The sequence below is a fragment of the Canis lupus genome, chromosome 4 (genome assembly GCF_003254725.2).
Source record: "Canis lupus dingo isolate Sandy chromosome 4, ASM325472v2, whole genome shotgun sequence".
NCBI classification, from domain to species: Eukaryota; Metazoa; Chordata; class Mammalia; order Carnivora; family Canidae; genus Canis; species Canis lupus.
In genome coordinates this window covers 29,996,846-30,015,733 of record NC_064246.1, presented here as the reverse complement: position 1 = coordinate 30,015,733, position 18,888 = coordinate 29,996,846, and the positions used below count along the sequence as shown (strand labels likewise).

At 57.0% G+C, this 18,888-nt stretch overlaps 1 protein-coding gene and 1 long non-coding RNA gene across 5 annotated transcripts in view; one reads left to right on the top strand and one right to left on the bottom strand.

Annotated features, from left to right (window-relative positions):
• Positions 1-2,917: 2,917 nt before the first annotated feature.
• TSPAN14 (tetraspanin 14) overlaps positions 2,918-18,888 on the bottom strand; it is a 55,316-nt gene continuing 39,345 nt past the window's right edge. For all 4 annotated transcript variants that reach the window (XM_025434283.3, XM_049109085.1, XM_049109084.1 and 1 more), the window contains exons 3-9: positions 14,980-15,030; positions 13,243-13,389; positions 11,522-11,692; positions 9,166-9,291; positions 7,962-8,006; positions 5,773-5,892; positions 2,918-4,743 (exon numbers count right to left, since the gene is read on the bottom strand). In XM_025434283.3, coding sequence (XP_025290068.1) covers positions 4,672-4,743; positions 5,773-5,892; positions 7,962-8,006; positions 9,166-9,291; positions 11,522-11,692; positions 13,243-13,389; positions 14,980-15,030 — 732 coding nt within the window. In that variant the 3' untranslated portion in view covers positions 2,918-4,671. The remainder of the gene's footprint in view (positions 4,744-5,772; positions 5,893-7,961; positions 8,007-9,165; positions 9,292-11,521; positions 11,693-13,242; positions 13,390-14,979; positions 15,031-18,888) is intronic.
• LOC125754960 (uncharacterized) lies at positions 11,692-14,933 on the top strand. The gene is made up of 2 exons (XR_007410179.1): positions 11,692-11,911; positions 12,771-14,933. It is a non-coding gene; the product is annotated as an uncharacterized LOC125754960 (long non-coding RNA).

Genomic DNA, 18,888 nt, shown 5'->3' with positions numbered 1-18,888 from the left:
AAAGTTGTTTGAGGTGATAAAATTACCGTAATTTATTTTGGTGGTTATGAAACCAAGTCTCTGAAGCCCCCACTGGACTACAAGATGCAGAGCAGGGCAAGGAGGCCAAGTGAGGAAATACGGTCTCAGACCTCCCCGGGGAAGACTTCATTTCCTCTCCCTCCTCCGAAGCCCGGTTCTCAGAAGTTGGTAACTGTCACCAGAACAGCATCCACGGGAAGGCAGTCTTGACCTTTTCTTCCCCTGGAAGTCATTTCCCAGTCCTTCCTCCACGGCACCCCCTGCAGGCGCCCTGCAGACCCCAGAGGCATGGGCTCGTTGTGAGAACCAGCTGCCCACACATGCAGTCCAGGGAGGAAGGGCCAGGTCTTGCTGAGCTCACAGGGAGCTACGACGACGACGGCACTCAAGGTACGCGGTTCTCGGGATTGCGGGGCGCCCGGGTGATTGGGAACTGCGGGGTGCCCCGTCGGGCCTGGCAGGCCAGGCAGCAGCCTCTGGAATAACACACACAAGCCTATGGAAGCATCTTTACCAAGATCCATTATTTGGGACAAGTTAGCACAGTTTAGGGACAGACAACCTAAAAACCCTGTGGCCCTGTGGGCAGGCCCCGCGCATGACCCTAGGGTTGGAAACGCGCACCTGTGAAGGTCGTCCAGTCACTCCACTCCCCCGGGCCAGCTAAGGCGCTGCGCCTCTGGGTGACTGAGCCCCTGAGCCTGGGCAGGCCCTTCCCAGGACAGGACGCCGCCCTGGGTGCTGGGCTGACTGACTGCAACAGCACCTCGCCTTTCTGTGCTCTGAGGCTGCAGACCAAGAGCCGTCAGGTGGCCCCTGCTACCAACACTGAGGGACACTGAGGCCGTCCCTTCTCTGCTGGTCTCTGGGCTGGCCTCCTCCTCTGGAGGGCTCCTGCCTGGGGTCTGTAAGATTGCAGAGGCCCACACTCCTACGCGTGCCCATCACCACCCCACGGCCAGCTCCCTCCCTAGCATCCCCTGGAGAGAAGGCCGCGTGGGAAAGACCACCCCCTGCGGAAAGACCTCTGTGGGCTTGCCTGGTGGACAGCAGCTCTGGCCTTGCAGGGAAGTGAGCCTGCTGCCCAAAGCCAGGGTCTTGGGAGCAAAGCTGAGCCCCATATTCTCTCAAATCCAGGTACAGATGCATGAACGAGCTCTCCCCTGCCTCCTCCAAACGCCTGTTGAGCCGCCCCAGAGCCCTGTTAGCCGGACAACCTTCAGGAAACTGCTTCTTCCCAGGCTTGCCCTTGGTGTGGCTTTGCTCAGCAGGAGCCGAAATTCCAAAGTCAGAGGGAGCAGACGCCAAACCTACTCTAATGGGTACAGGTTCTGGGGCAGGCTTCCAGAGTTTGAATCTAGAGCTTCCAAATCCTCAACAGGAATTCCCCTTTCGCTGAGTCTCACATTTTGGGCACGAAAACAGCTTCCTTGGAGCTTTCTGGTGACCGAGTTTAACTGTTAAGTACCCGGAGCACTTCCTATGTCCCAGGAGCTTCTGTATCCAATTCATTTTTATCGTTAATCGTGGGGGAAACCAAGCCCAGGCTTCCAGAGCACCAGCACAGATGGTTTTTCTGCCCAGCCTACAGCCTTGCCTTGGGGCAAGGGCCGCCCCTGGAGCCTGGGGAGCCGGGCAGTGGCAGGTGTGACAAGGACGGGCAGGCGAGGGTCAGAGACCTGGTGAGCCTGGGCTACAGAAGCAAAGGATGGTCCAGAGAGAGTACTGGGTGCTGCAGACGCCAACAGCGCTGGGGGCCTGGACGAGCAGACAGGGGTAAAAGAGCCCAGACAATGAGCCTCCCCACGAAAGGAAAGGAGGGCAGGCAAGGGGGCCAGGGCAAGCTTTAGGGGATGGGGAAACAAGTGATGGTATGAGAGGGAGAGAAAAAACGATGCAGCCGAGTCCTGAGAAGAGGGCGTGCAGGAGGGGCACGGGGAGGGTAAGGGAAGAGCCAGGAAGGTTACGGGGAGTACGTGGGGGCGAGCAGGCGACGTGGTCACGCTGGCCTCCCTGGGGTCTGGGAAGGCAGGGAGCGGGGCCTGAGCGGGGAATGGTCTGCTGGAGCTGGCCCCACCTGCACCCCTTCCGCTGGGCCTCCCCTCTCCTCTCAGCCAACCACGCCGAGTCACAGGGGATGCTGAAACGGCCAGCTTTGTCAACTAATTGAAAAACAAACTGAACTTCTGAAAAAGTCATAGGACAAGTTACCACAGTTTAGGGAGTCCTCACCTTGAGCTGGGCTGTGAGCTGCCAAGACTCGCAAGGGGTCCAGCCACCAGGTTGACCTCGACAGGTGGGCCAGCAGGAGCTGTCCGGGAAGCTGAGCTCTCAGGAGTCCATGTACCAGCAGCGACGGTCTGTGCCACCATCTCCCCGGGGCAGGATGGGTCAGAGGTACATGGCAAGGTGGGCAAGGCCACTAACCCTTCACAGACGGGACAGTAGGTCCAGGCCACACTCGTGAGCAGCAGGCCCAGATTCCCACCCAGTGTCCCCAAGCTCTCTTGGCTGGATCGGACTGCCCGGGGCTGAACAGAGGTAGCCTAATGCTTTTCCTCTGGCCTACAAAGTCAACGTTTGCTTCATGCTCCTAGCTGGGCATAACCCACAAACCCACTTGTTCCAGTCGTAACCTCCATTCAAAGGAAAATTGAAAGTGGCACACAGAATCTAAAAGACAATCACTTAAAAAAATAAAATAAATAAAATAAAAGACAATCACTTGATGACAGTTATTTCAGACTGTGCCAACCACAGATTGCCTTTGCCATCCACCGTCCTGTCATGTCTAGCGACATCCAATCCCCTGGTTCCCTTGGCAGCCGGGTTTCCCACTGCGATGCCTAATGCCATCCTGATGGCACTCGAGACAAAAACCACCGAGACGACAGCATTAATATAAAGATATATTCCATAAAAGAGTTTGGCAGTCAAAGAAAAGCATCTCACTTCATGAAAACACAAGCATTCTTCTTCCTCTATTCTACAGAGAAAATTGTAAAAAAACAAAAACTCATAACATCATCAACAAACACCCACCAGTATACACCATACTAGCATGTACACGTCAGCAAGTAAGTGAAGGTAGCACTCAATCCCTGAACGATGAGGACAGAACTGGTACGAGATCCAGAAAAGCATTAGAAAGTAGCCCAGCCAAAGATGCACAAACATCCCAGCTATCCCTAGCGGGGAGGTCGGGGGTGGCGGGGGTGGAGGGGGACCATTCAGTACGTAAGACAGACTTCATTTCCAAGAGCAAGCCCCAGGATAGCCCTGCCAGGAGGGGTGGACATGGTCACGGCAGGTATCCTCATTGGGGACAGTGGAGGGAGGCCTTCACAAAAGTTAGCAAAAAAAAAAAAATCAACACTATCCCGAGCTCCTACACGGCTGCAGGCTGGGGCCTGCGGCTCCACACAGGGGCGGGGCTGCAGTTTCACTCTCCAGGGAGAGGCAAATGCCAGGCCGGCCAGCGGCCCTTAGCACATGGCCTCGACGGGAGCCCTGGTCGAAGGTTCCGGGCTGGCCGCCTCTGGCTGGGGCTCCCTGGCCTTGCCGGGGGATGGGGGAGAAGGGGTGTGTGTGTCAGGATTCAAGTTCCGGGTGACGGTTTCAGTAGCACCAAGACCAGAAGACAGTGAGGCCAAGCTGGGGAGGGGAGTGGATGCATGTGAGCCGGGGTGCACAGGGGAAGAGGGAGCGTGTATGGGCACCCGGGTTGTTAGGGATGAAAAGGAGAAGTTGATGGGGTTGGTTCTTGAGACACTTGAGGGAACTGAAAGGGATGGCTTCAGTCCCAGACCCCGTGTAAGGCTGCTTGCAGGGGAGGCCAGAGGAAATGAAGAAATGGTGTGAGAACATTCTTATCCCTATAAATAAACTATTTACACGCTTTAAGAAAGGGAGCGCCGACTCTCAGAGGAGAACCCTGCCCGTGCTCCCCATCCCCGGGCCATCGGGGCATAATGCTGTGGAGTGGAGGCAGTTCTTGCCCTGGGAGGGGCAGCAGAGGAGGCACTCCGTGGCACCAGTCCACACATGGCTCAGGCTCACTTGAACATGGCTGAGGATCCTGCAAACACTCCCCGACTTGTGCAGACACCACAGGCCCCAGTGCCATGGTCCACTTGTGCCCCTTCCCCTGCCCGACTCCAGGCAGCGCCCAGCTGCTGCTGTGACGAGCCTTGTCCATGTCTGCTGGGCCACCCCCCCATGTCCCGCTCACAGCAGATGTGGCTGCCCTCCGGGGCAGCACCGATGACCCGATGACACGAGTGGGGAGGCCTGGGTGCCCTGCAGACACACTTAGTCTCCGGGAGAACTGAGTCAGGCCCTTTTCACAGCCAGGGGAGCCTCTGTCCCCCAGGGTCGCCACCCTCACTTAAAGACATGTTCTCTGTCTCTGGGTAGACCCCGAGTGGGGGGGTAGTGGTCCCCATCACAAGTCTGTGCAGGTAAGAGGGGGCTCCTCAGTCTTCAGCAGCAGCAAACAGAAACAGAGAGGTCATGTCACGCTGATGCCGAAGACAGGTGCTGGCTCTGGCTCGGTGCATCCACTTCTCACCCTCTGGATGTCCAGTTGACAACAGCGACGGGCTCTGGCCTCCACGGCACGGCTCAGCTCTGCTTGCTCACTTCTCTTCCTCAGAAGTGATGGCCTGCCTTCACCGCCTCAATGTCCGAGATCAAGGTCTTCGCCAGGAAGATGCCAAATATCTGAAACCAAAGCCAGCAGAGCCTATCAGTGGTGGGGCCCGCAGGAGAGGGCAGGCGCAGAGCCCGAGGTGTGCAGGACACCCCGCGCTGCACAGCAGCCCCAGGCCCGCACTGCAGAGACTGAGGACCCGGCACAGAGAGGATGACTGGGTCGACGCCAAGACAACACCCACCCACCAGGAAACAGCAAGTCCTGGGGCCTGTTTTGCTATATCCGTGGGGCCTAGAAGTTTGGGGCAAACGGCAGGCAGCACAGAAGCCCGGCCTCCAACAGGACCAGACACGTCAATACCACGTACCTGAAAAAATAGCAGGGTCACCTGACTGGTTTTGATATAAAATAATAAATCTTGATGTTTCCTGTAAACCTGGTTTCCACCATAAAAACCAGGTCCTCCCTGATTTTAGCTGTGCTGCCTGCCGTCTGACCTCGGTGACCAGAATCATCACGTGGGAAGACGGTTTCTCTACCAGGAACAGACTAACATGAACTCAGAAACCTTAGGAAATTGGCTTTTTTTATTTCCCCTTTAAATTCCAGTTGCGGTTTATATTTGATGAGCCAGCCCTTCTGAAGTCTGATTGCCCATTTGGCAAGTAAATTAGTTCTTTCCTTTTCGAGATGCTTCTGTGTCTAAGCCTCCATCTGAGATCACTCAACACACACCGAGGGGCCAAGGAGGAAGGGGTGCAGGGATGGCTGGCGGCACCGCGGCCACACCAGGCCCCCTTTACACGGCAACAGAACAGCTAAACAATGCACTTTCCATGCAGTGGCGGCAGCTGTCCCAGAGGCTGCCTGGGCACTGCCAGCTTCTCCTCCGAAGCCCTGAGCACCCCGGACACCTCCTGGTTTCTCTGACGTGCCGAGTTCTTGCCTCCACCCCCCACCCCCCCAGTTCTCCTGGCAGCCACCAGCCAGCCAACCCACTGTTTGGCCACCAGTCCTCCCACATTTGAAATCTGGTTCAAACACACAGGTGTGAACCCCAAGGACAAAGAAAGCCATGAAGGGCAGGGGGGACGAACCTGTAGCAGGGAGATGGCGATGAAGACGCCTGCCACGATGTAGATATTGCGCGGCAGCCAGCCCTCCAACGCCTGGATGCAGCCTTTTGTGAAGATGGACTCGTCCCACTTGCTCTTCAGCTGCAGGGAAACAACACAGCGACCTGAGCCCAAGACATGCAGGATGTCCCCACCCGGGCTCCCCAGAGGGCTCCTGAGGCTGGCAGGGGGAAGCTCGGTGGGAGCCAGGGTGCGGGAAGGCAGGTGCCAAGGACAGACGACCTCTTCAGGACACCTGCCACCCACCTGCCTCAGTGTCCACCCACCTCTCATACCCTGCCCGAAGGCTCCCTGCCGGTGGTCTTTACCCACTCCTGTGAGGCCCTCCCCAGACGGAAAGGGGGACTGGTTTGGCACACGCCCTGAGCCCACATCTGAAGGACAGGGAGGGGCCTGGGGGCTCCGAGAAGGAAGATGCCCCTTTAAAGAGAAAAACTAGAAGGGCCTTCAGCATATTCTGAGTCAGAGCAGTTGGCTGGGGAAGGAGGGAAGAGTGGCTTCCCAGAGTGTGGCCCCTGCCCAGCTGAGCTGGGCTCCAGAGCCAGCAGGAACAGTCCTCAGCCAACGGGACTTCTGATCCTTCTGATCCTGCTCCCTAGCGGAGGCTCAGTAGGCACAGGGGAGGTGCCTCCAGCACACAGGGCCCACCTCACCCCCACCTGCCCACATACAGCCTCACCCATGGCAACACTGATGGGACAGTAATCCGTTTTAATGGGGTTAGGGGCTGAACTGGGTCCCCCTAAAATTCAGATGTCGCAGTCCTAACCCCCAATTCATTAGAACCTGATTGCACTTGGAGACAGGGTTTAAAAGAAGTAATACAACCCTTAACCCTAACCCTAAAACACCCCTCTACAGAGGTCTCTAAACTGCAGGATACCAGGCACATACCCAAACCCTAACCCTAACCAGAACCCTAACTCTCAAGTTCTCCCTCTGGAGAGGTCTCTGAACCACCAGACAATAGGCACACACACTCAAAACGTCCCTAACCCTAACCATTATTCTGGCTCTACACCAAACTCTAATCCTAGATATACGGCAAAAAAAGAAAAAAGAAATTTGGTATATTTGTACAGTGGAATAGTATTCTGCCATAAAAAAAAGAATGAAATCTTGCCCTTTGCAACAACACGGATGGATGCTAAACAAACTAACTCCATCAGAGAACGACAAATATATGGAAAAGAAGAGGCAAACAAATTAAAATGAGATTATTAGGGTGGGTGCTAATCCAATATGACTGGGGTCCTTAAAGAAAGAGATCAGGACCCCACAAGACACAGAGGGAGAACCATGTGGGGACACACACAGAAGGCAGTCACCTACAAGCCAAGGAGAGAGGCCTCGGACTAACCTTCCCAACACCCTGATGACCTTCGAACCTCAAGTTCAGAGGAGCGTTTTCGTTGTTTCAGCCACAATCTGCGGGACTTGGGTTATGACAGCCCTAGAATCTAATGCAAGCGACAATGAAAGGCCGAGGTTGGTACAGGCCCGCCCCTGTGCAACGGACAGAGGTCCCTACAGAAGGGCTTCAGGTCTCCCAAACCGGAGGCACATATCCTGGTGTCTATGGCCATCAGGAGGGGCACCTGGAGATGCCCCAAGTCCCCTCGTTCAGAACAGTAGTCACTCATACCACTAAAGGCCACCAAGCAGTGTGTGGGGTGGGGGGTACTCACTTCTCTCCACTCCACGCCCCTTGCAGCCTGAAGAAAGTCCTGGGGGACTGAGCCTTTCTCCTACCATAAGATCCATCTCCTTCCTTATTGTCACCCCACCTCCATATGGTGGCTAAACCAAGCCATGTGCTCCTGAAGCTTCATCCCGAACTGCTATAGAATAGACACCTCCTGGGATCCCCCCAAGGAGCCATTAAAAATGTAGCCTTTGTTCCCCAAACTCTCATCTGACCTCTTTCCACTAATGCAGCAACTGCTAGATTTTGTGACTGCGGTTCACGGGGCTGGGAATCACCCCATCACTGTTCCCCAGAGTCTTACTGCCAGCGGCTCCTACTCAGCTCGCTCCCCGCTTAGATGGCACCTCCCCTAGTCTCACCCACTCCAATTTGCACTTGTGCTAAATCAGGAAGTTGGACCACAGGGAATAAACCTGACGAGCTCCAAGTCGTATGCACTCACCTGGGTCCTGACATCATAGCCACACTGTGTGTTCACAACTTTTTGCTGTAAGAAAAGCAGGAAAAAACGGTCATCTTTGTTCTCATTCTCTTAAGAAGTCAGGTAGAAGGCTCTAGAAAAGTTCCAACCGAACATCAGCAAACACCTGTTCAAATTCCACTAAAGCTCATATCCTTTAATCCCAATGCCAACTAACCTTTCAGACTAGGACAAAGTGGCCTACTGTGTGTGTGAGGGAGGCCCGTGTATGTAGCGACCATTCACCTCTGCTCTCGTAGCATGAAAGGAGACACAGACAATACATAAACGAATGCGTGTGGCCGTATTTCAGTAGAACTTTGTTTATGGATGCTGAAATTTAAATTTCATAAAATTTTCACCTGTCACATAATATTATCCTTCTTTTCACTGATTGTCAACCACTTAAAAATGGCTGAAACTATTTTTGGCTCACAGACCATACAAAAACAGAGAGCAGGCCGGGTCCAGCGCATGGGTCATAGTCTGCCCTTGCCTGTGCTGGGAGATGTAAATTCTACTGGCTTAATACTTCACGGTCACAGTGGGGACCCGGGGCGCCTGCTGTGCAGCCACAGCAAACCCGAGCCTCTCCTGGGCTGGGGAGTCAGCTGTGTGACAGTGGCTACACCCTGCCTGCCCAGAGCCCCAGGGCCCAGTACCAGGCACAGCTGAGCACAAGAGCTGTAAAGGACTCAGTTCTGCCAAACATTCAGTGCTCCTTTGCAAGTCATCCCAAGAGCCCTGTTTCTGGAACCCAGGGACCTGGGCCATGGACTGGAAATGAGAACAGGTGAAGAAGAAAGGAGACACTTCTCCCCCCCGCCCCCAGATGGAGAGTACCCCCACCTCCCCAGTGGGGGCTTCTGTGCACTGGCCATTTCCTCCAGTGAACAGTGAAGAGGGGTCCCAGGGCTCACCACACTTAGAGCATTGCGTTCAGGTGCCCTGAGGCAGAGCCCCTCAAGGGAGGGACCCTACTAATCTTCCCCTGCTTCACCCAGAACACTAGAGCCAGGGCAGGCCATGCAAAAATGTGCCTGGGGTTTATACATATAGGATTTCGGAGCTGCAGGAGCCCAACAGTGGTAGGTGGAGAGAGAGCAGAGCAGAGCAGAGCAGAGAAGCAGCCCAGAGCGCTCAGAGAGCCAGAAACTGCTCGGCGAGCCCCGGGCAGGCGACTCACCGCAGGGTCCGGCACACAGCAGGAGAAGGGCACCCCACACTTCTCGCGGCTGTAGCTAGCACCACTGCAGTTGAAGTAGACGTTGAGGTCCCAGTCTTCAGGGCCATAGGCCCCACAGCACTGGTTCTGTGATCACAAAAGCCAAGAGCTGTCAGGGGACTCTGGCTCAGAGCCAGGGCTGTGACCACCCACAGGGGATCAGGGATTCGAGGTTTAAGCGCTGCCCCACATACCACACAGACAAATCAGGGCCCCCCACTGACCTCCCGCATGCACGGAGATGTGGGGCGTGGTCACCTAGGTAGCCTTTAAAGAAGGAAACCAGGAGCCTCAGCCATGACCACTCCTGGATCCAGCACGCAGCACTGGCTCCGCCAGGACACAGCACTCCGGTCCAGAGCCTCCCCGGAGCGTCCCCTTCCTCCGCTCCCCTCAGCCCAGAGCGGACTCCTCACTCCCGTCTGAGGCCACACAGGACCTCTGATGCAGTTCTCTCGTAGGACAGTGGGCAGTGAGTGTCTTCCTCCCAGAGACCTTTCCAACTTGACCTTGGTTCCCTTAATGTATCTCTTTACAGAAAACAGCTGCTAGACCCCAAGGACAGAACTGCGACGTAACAGTCGCAGTTGAATGAACAGTAACATAATCATTACTCTGCCCCCCTAACCTGGGGTCCCTGCCCTCCCCTTCCCACTACCCCCATCATCTGGTATAGTTACAAAGAGAAATGCCATTTGTCCAAAAAACTGTGAATCCAAACACACTGAAAACAGCAGTGTGAGGTCAACGGCATCCCCGACCAGGAGTGGACTCCCATTTTTACACGTGTCCTTACTGCTGACACGGCTGTGGCCGTGATCACAACAAATACACAACCAGGATTTCTGATTGTCTTCTTTTATTTCTAAGATAAAATGCCGTCTCCCCCGGCCGTCTACCCTGCCATGGTTCCAGCTGCTTTAATGAATACCGAATATTTCAGCATGAGGAGTCTCCACAATTTACTGAATACCCCTGCAGAATTTCTTTTCAAGAGGAAAGGACGACACTGGAGAACACTAACAATGAGGCCCACGTGGCGGGGGTTCGCCCCACTGCATGGGCACATCACACAGCTCGGGCTCGCCCATGCCCAAGCAACCCCACCCAACTGGCACATCCCACTGCAGGCCACGCCCCGCAGCAGGGCTCTCCACCCACTGCAGGCCACGCCCCCACGGCCGGGCTCCACCCGCTGCAGGCCACGCCCCCACGGCCGGGCTCCACCCACTGCAGGCCACGCCCCCACGGCCGGGCTCCACCCACTGCAGGCCACGCCCCCACGGCCGGGCTCCACCCGCTGCAGGCCACGCCCCCACGGCCGGGCTCCACCCACTGCAGGCCACGCCCCCACGGCCGGGCTCCACCCACTGCAGGCCACGCCCCCACAGCACAGCCACGCCCCCACATCCCCAAGGCTCTCCCCAAGGCCAGGGAAGCCATGTGCCAATGGGGACCGGCATGGGGAGGCTCGGGAGGGATGGTGGGGAGGGAGGGTCGGAAATGGTGGGGCTGGGGCTTTCGCAGATGAATGCAGGTCACTATTCCAACGTGGGAAAGGTCCCTGGCCCCGACGTGGTTTTGCCAGATGCCGGGATACAGGACAGAAGGGTAAACAAGTTTCAGGGAACATGAGAGCAGACCACAGTTATTTTTAATGCTTTCTTGATTATTTTCTTCTCAGAACCAAAGTGTTCCATGTGAAGTCCCCGAGGAAACGAGGTTTTCCGGCAGCGCGCAGAGGATCAGACACGCGGGGAGCGGTGCCCCGGGGCGGGGACGCTGCGGTCCAGGCCTCCAGGTGCAGCCGCACGCAGGGGACCGAGGCCAGCTGCAGTAAAGGCCAAGGCCTGGGACGGCTGAGCCAGGCCCCTGGGGACATATTCCAGGGAGGTCACATTCCTCGCCATCTGGGGAAGCTTCCTCCAGGCAGGTCTGCCCTCTCCAACAGGAAGGGGAAAAGGTCCCGGGGAGGAAGTGGACAGGAATAGCCTCAGACGGTGAGTCACGCGCCAGGGGAGGGGACGACCCGTCCCTGGGTACGCACAGCGCTTGGGGGCCTGCAGCCACCTGGCCAGGGCGGAGGGGCCTGGGCCCCTGGGGGAGGGCGCCAGGGCGGCTAGATGCCTGCCTCCTGCAGATGGGGGCAGACACACTTCGAACACGCCTGTGCCAGTGCGCAGGCACCAGCAGCCAAAGCTAAACCGACCAGAGCCGGGAGGCGCACCTCCCACTAGCCAGGCACGTGTGCCCAGAGCAGCAGGCACCACTGGGGACCCCCATGCTCTACCAGGGCACCCAGAGCAGGGGTGCCTACCGCTTTCTGAAGGGAGTCAATGAGGTTCTGCAGGTCAATGTCGTCCCGGTAGGATCTGATGTTGCTCTCGAAGAACTCCCGGAACCGGTCCCTCACCCAGTCCTGGAATAGGAAGGCCAGCACGGCCACGGCCAGCTCCAAGAAGAAGATGAGCACGATGGTGCCGCAGAACTGCACGAGGACAAGAACCCGATGGAGAGTTATGACACCTGCAGCCTCCAGCCAGGGGAAACCTCGCGGGACCCAGGATCGACGCCTGCCACAAGGCGAGTGGGCTCCACATCCAGGAGACCAGCGCTGGCGCCCCCAGGAATCCCTGGGTCCTGGCCGGCAACCCTGCCCCAGCTCTAAGTGGACACATGCATCCCCACCCACATCACGACAGTGCTGGTAAGAGAGGAGGGAAAGGACGAGAAAGCTCCAGGCCACTGCCTCACCCCTCTCCTGTGATGTAGCCCCCCTACCCCACAAGGAAGCCTCATCCCAGTAAGGGATGGTTAACCTACCCCGCACCAGGCTATTGGCTCCTTTAGGGCTGTGCCCCAGACACAGGCTCTGACCACTTTCCTCACACACACAACCATCCAAGCTGCTAGAAATCTAATGCGTCGCCCACACATTAAGGAAAAGGAAACTGAGGGTCACCCAGGCAGGTAGATTGCTTGAGTATACACAGCTCACGAGGGACACGTGAGTTCCCCGGCAGGGCTCTTTACCACTACCCACCCTGTGTGTGGCAAGACCTCTCCAGAAGCACAGCGCCCCTGGGCACAACAGTGCTGCTCTTCTGCAAGGGCCCACCGCACCCGCACCCCCCACCTGGCAGACATCTGGCCAGCAGTGCGTGAGTTCTCCCGACCATTGCCATCACCGGTCACCCTGCGCTGTAAGCAGCCATGCCACAGCAGCCGAAGGTCAAGGACACGGAAAGCACCCGCACATACACACAGACGGGTGTACACACAGGGCCCTCCAAACCGCAATCACCGCTCACAGAGAAGGAAGGCACTAAATATATTTTTAAGAGGAGGAAAAAAAAAATGAGGGAAAAAAAAACCCACGTGTTTGCTTTTTAAATTAAGCCCAGGGAAGAGAAGGCTTGATCTAATAAATTCCACAAATAATATATTGCAAAACACGATTATGTGTTTTCCCCACCAGGTGCTATTTAATTTTAACTGAATGCATTTCAATGTGAATTTGTATCTAAATATAAAACCAAACTCTTAGTAATTGGCGGTTCTGGCAGGAAATTAAGGATTCTGCACCGCACATCCCAACAGATTTACACACCCTGGAGGAGGGAACCGATTTCCTAACTTTACTGGCAACATCTTTTGATCTTAGCCAAGAAGGGCAAAGGTGAGTAGCAAACAAACAATTCGTTTCAAACTTCTGGAACTTCTGAGGGAAACAGGACGCAGGGGAGGGGGCGAGGAGCTGGCTGCCCAGCCACCCCTTCCCTCAGGGAGCTGAACCCCGGGGGGCCCGGCTTCTCCAGGGCCGGGGAGCCAGCTTGGCCCACAGCTTCCCCGTGGCCTACCATTCGGTGGGAAGCAAGGTACCAACAAGGGCTGCATCCTCCCCACACTGCCGGGGCCTCGGGGGCCCACAAGAGCTACCCCCCCCCACCACGTAAGCTTTCACAAGCCTGCCCAGCAAAGGCCTCACCCCTACCTCCCTGACCCCCCCCCCCCACCCCTGGATCTGGGGCTACTCACAAACTTGAGCAGGCAAATGTTCTCTCGCAGGGCCCCCACGCAGCCAGCGAACCCCAGCGTGAACATCACCACGCCCACCATCAGGACCAGCACCACAGGGTCGATCCCATGCAGCCGGGTCACTTTGGTGAGGTCAGAAAGCACCCCCTGAAAGAGGCAGAGACAGCATCAGCCTCAGGGAGTCAAGGGTGCCTCGTGGGGAGGGGGGCTTGGTTGTATCCAAAGATAAAATAAGGACAGGGACCTGTCCTCTGAGGCTCCATCCTCTCATTCAAAGCCAGGCCGGAGCACAGAGCGCAGCCCCTGCCCCCTGATCTTTGCCCACCTTGGCTTCCAGGGCCCTCACAGGCACCAATCCTGGGCTGCGCCTTGGCTGTGAGTCCCTCCCCAGGCACACTCCAAGCTTTTTTTGTAGACTGCAGGGTGCCTATGCCAGGCCTGGAGTGGAAGGGGTCCTGGGGACCCCTGAGGCCTCTGGTCAAGGCACCTTAGGGGCCAGAGCCTCACCCTGGCCTCTGGCTATGTGGCGGCTTAGGCCACTTGGAGAACCCCACCATCCTGCGCACACTCTTGTGGAAAAAGCCCACCAAAGGCAGGCGAAGGCCGCGCCGTCCACAAGACCCTTTGTGATCATGGGAGGTGTTCTACACCCGCACTGTCCCTAATGGTAGCCACTGGTCCCCGTGCTAGTGAGCACCTGAGTGGAACTGAAGAACGGAACCTTAACTGGTTTCATTTTAACTAATTTAAATACATACAGTCCCGTGTGGCTGGTGAGAACCAAAAGGGACAGAGCAGTCCTGTAGGGTTCAAAGGAGGGAAGAGAGAGGAGCCACCCGTCCGGGCACCCAGGGGCACCCGGGGGCACCCAGGTCTCGGCTCGGGGCTCAGCTGGAGGAGCTGCTGCTGCTCAGATGGCCACACGGTGGCGCTATGAGTCACGGTTTGCAGGGACAGGGTTGAGAGACGGTCAGCAGGACAAAGCGATATTGCACTTCAGCCCCTGACCTTTAGGGGTTCACAGGCTACCTTGAAGATGCCCCAACCCTAAGGCAGGCCTTATTCACCTCCTAAGGCCATGGCAAGAAAACCTGTAGATCTTTTAGTGCTCCCGCCTCCTTCTCCTGGAAGCAAAGGAAGGTTCCGTGCCTGAGGCCCAAGAGGATGCTGTAATTCCCACCACCTCCTGCCTGGCCCCATGCTCCTCACACCAGCCCTTGTCCTTCTGGACAGGAAGACCCTGGTCTGCCCACCTCACCTCTCCTGCACAGGCTGGGCCGGGAGGTTCCCAGGTGTGTAGGGACCTGGCTCTACCCCTCAGGGCACCCACGGGGCATGTAACACAGCCCTGCCCCTGCCCTCAGAAGGACAAGAACACAGGAATCAACACAACTGTGGTCAGGGACCTGCTGGCTCCCGGAGGCACAGACAGGAGCAGAGGTGGCCCCAGGCCCGCCCTGGACACAGCTGCACACAAGCCCCCAGGCCACCTGAGGCTTCTGGGAACAGCACAACAGGCTCCCCACACTCGCGGACCTCAAAAGCCCAACCAGCCCAGCCCAGCCGTGGCCCCCAGCAGTGACCCCACCACGGGGACGCAGAGCCAGGCCCAGGGCAAGCCACTACCGTGTGCCGGAGTGCTCATTGGGGAGGAGTCTGGATGAAGCAACAATTAAAGCTGAACAAACCTGGTCCGGGCTCCCTGATGCTTACCGTCCTGGTAACATGGACACCTACCTTTTCACTCCATGCCCACAGTCCAACTCCAAGGAAGACAACTCCAGCCAACTAAGCAGAGGAGGAACGGGGCAGTGGGGGGGAGACAAGTGGGGAAGGAGGGAGGGAGGGAGAGAGAGAGAGAGGTTAGATTCGAAATGAGCACCATGAACGTACTTCTTAGAGGAGCATCCACACCACTAGTCAAGGGTCGCTCCCGACAAATGTCCCTGCAGGCAGAACAGGAGCAAGGCAGCCCCCAGTCCCTGCAGGTGACGGGAACTCTACCCCAGAGCCGAGGGAAGGCCATGCTTTGTGCATAACCCACACCTACCTTCCCTGAACCCCTGGACAAACTCCTTCACCCACAGTGGCCCCCTGCCCCAGAGAGCAGAGAGGAAGAAGCCAGAGCAGAGCCTGGAGGCCAGAGTCGCAGACATCAGGCCCTGCCCTGTTTCTTCTGTGATCCGAAAGCCCCTCGGCTCACCTTGGTGCAGGATCTGGGGCACCGTGACAGCTCCACAGGTGCATTCACAGGCTCCCCGGGCCAGGTGAGCCTCTCTCCAGAGCACTGGGCACCACTGCGGGGGACGCAGGGCCCGTGGCACCTACACGCTGCGTGGGGCACACCTGTGCTCCATGGTCCTGGGTTATTAGTTACTGAATTAAAACAGGCCTGTGCCTAAGGACGCGTCCACCCCAGAAAAGGCGCCCCCCGACCCCACTGGGACCAGGTGCTGCCTCACGTGCACCATAACGGAAAGGGTTCCCCGCCCCCCACCGCATACACCCCACAGGCTCCTAAACCAGAGGTTTTTCCATATAAAACAAAACACCTGGTCTCTGAAAATTAAGCTGCCCGATTTTCTGCTTAAGTACTTTATAGGCCGCTGGCACCTGCCTGCCGTTCACCAGGACCTCCTGACAAACAGCAGGGCTAGGCTGGTCTAGGACTCACCTCTCCAAGGCACACCCTCACCCTTCAAGACATCCCTGCCTCCTTTGTTTGCTCCCGGCCCCGGGTGGGGCCTGGGGTGGGCAGGCAAGGCCCCTTCAAGAAAGCCCCAGGAGATGGCCACCTCTTCGGAATCACACAACTTCAGAAAATGCTGACGTGCCCACTGTTTAGGGTGGGACCCATGAGCACCTCCTTTCCCGCCCCAAGTGTCTGACGCAGGCAAGCCTGAGTGTGGCCAAGCACTGACCACCCAGCCCGCAGCCTTGCCCCCACCGCCTGAGGTCCCCGGTGACTTAGCCTCCTGCCAGCCCTGGAGGTCAGGTCTTTTTTCCCAGTTGATTTAACCTGACCAGACACACAGCCGGCCATCCCCTCCTGTCCTGAGGCGCTCAGCTTTGCCGACACGAAGCACTGGTCCCTCTTGCGGCTCAGCCTCCATCAGGGACACCCCCCCCCCGCCGGGTTCTCTAGAGGAGGCCGTAATTCACATGGCTTGAGACACTCTACAAGCTCACCCACGGATCCACCTCCCAAACCGAGCACCTGAGGCCCACCTGACTTGTGCACGGCGGACAGCTGACATTTCAGTCCTGCCACGTGCCCAAACGGAGCCTTGCTCTCCCCCTGCCCCAACCAGCTCCGCCAACCCTCCCCCTTCTCATTAAACGGCACCACAGCCAACTCAACTCAGTTTCGATCAGAAAACCTGCACGTCACGCTTGATGCCTCTCTTTCCCTCTGACCGCCAATCTCCCTGCCCTCTGTTGGTTCTACCTTCAGAACGAGTAATGCCTCTGGCCGGTTTCCTCCCTGCCCTCTGCTCGCACCTGTTCATGGTCCACCCTGCAGGGGCCTCCTCCCGGCTCCCCAAGCAACTGGAGCCATCCTTTAGAAACAGCTCAGGTAACCCCCCTGCTCGAAACTCACCGAGTTACTTCCTTTCACGCTTAGGATCAAATTCAAACTCCTTGAAGGCCCACAAGGGCCTACGCGGCCAGGCTTTGGCCCGCACACGTCTACGCTCCAGGCCCACCTGGCATTGCTTCTGTTTCTGGAACTCACCAAACTCATCCCTGCCTCAAGGCCTGGACACTCTTCCATCAGCCTAGAATGTACCTCCACCATGTCCCTTGCGGGCTTGCCTCGCTTCACGCCGCCGTCGGTTCACCTCTTCAGAGGCGCTTCCCTTTACCATCCTAGGACAGCTCTCCGCCCTTCCCTCCTGACCTCCTTCCCGCTTGGTTTCCTTCGTGGCACGTACCCTAGACCACACGAGCCATATGTCTACCTACACGCGTACTGTTTTGCTCAGGGCTGCATCCCACGAGCCTGCACAAGGGCGTGGCTGTAGTCGGCACGGGCTAGGTGCAAGTGCGTGAGTCACCAGGGCTCCAAGACCGGGGCGGCCTCTGCCCGTGCTCCCAGCTCTCTCCCAGACGTGCTGCCGAGTCTCATTCCCTCCAAATGCATTCAGAGCAAACGGGGCCAAGTGAAAGCTCCGCCTGGCCCCAATGCACAGCCAGGCCCTCTACAGAGGCATCAGGAGCAGGACAGGAAGCTGTCCTGGAGGTTGTCGCGCCCTATGCCTCATCCAGTGTCCCCAGCAGCACTGCAGCCCCTGCCTAACCGAGTTCTATGACAGCCTGCCTACCATGGAGGGTGGGGAGAGACTCCTGCTCCTCAGAGACCCCTGGCTGAGTCATGGCCAACTCCCTCTGCTGCAGCACCAATTTCCTTCTCTTGCAATGATTGGGGACTAAGAAAGGGGGTCATGTTTTTTTTCCATTCTGATTTAAAGGAATAGCTAACGTTAACTTGCACCAGAATGACAGGAACCAGCAGGGTGGGGGGAATCACATGGCACATCGTGGGTTCAGGATCTTTGGGGACCGATTTTAGAGATGAGCCTGAGGAAGGACCAGACAGGGGAAGTGGTGTGTCTGGGAGCTCACCGAACAGCCCCGTGCATGAGCCAGGCCAGGACCCTTGCCAGGCTTCACCCAGCTTCCAATGGGGCCTCTTCCCTGATCTCTCCGGGGCAGATGGTCCAGGGCTGGGCTATTGTCCCTGGCTGCCAACCATCTGGGAGCGACAGTTCAGCTGGGTGCTTTCCAGCCTCAGACTAACCTTCTTTGTCTCTCTTTCATGACCTGATTAAATCCCCTCCCAAAAGATGGGGCCTAACTCCCACTAAGGGCAAAGGGAGGCCGGCCTTGGACCATCAGGTGGTCACAACGGCAAGCAGTACTGCTCTTTCCTGGGTGCTGAGCAGTGCATTAAACACTTCATACACTTAAAAGACCCCTTTCACACCCCATCACACTGCTACTATTACCCTCTTTTTCAAACAGGAAAGCTCAGATGTAGAAGCATTTGGTTATTTGCCCAAAGTCACACAGCCAGACTGAATGAAAACCAAACCTGGGGGGCACCAGGGTGGCTCAGTCAGTTAAGCGTCTGCCTTTGGCTCAAGTCATGATCCCAGGGTCCTAAGATCAAGCCCCTCATCAGGCTCCTGAGGGGAGCTCAGTAGGGTGCCTGCTTCTGCTCTCCCTCTGCCTGCTGCTCCCCCTGCTTGTGCTCTAACAAATAAATAATCTTAAAAAAATAAAAAATAAAAACAACCCTGGGTGTCTCTGACCGTCCTGAAAGTACATTATCCCAACACCCACAGGGCAGCCTGAGACCTCCTGCACAAAAAGCAGGCCCAGGGACCCCACGGCATGGGAGTTCTGCAGAAGGGGCTTTTGGGCTGTGCAACTCTGAAGCCAAAGGACCCATATCCTCAGGTGGTGAGATCATTCTGTGGCCAGGAAGCAGGGCCTCTGAGTGTCACTGTCCAGATTACTGATCTCTCCACCCTAGGCAAAGCCCCCCTGTGGAAGTGAGGATACTCTTCTGGCATTCTGGGCTGGAAGCTGCATGGAATCCACTCACCATGTGAGCAAGCCTGTGACACTTCACCCAAATAG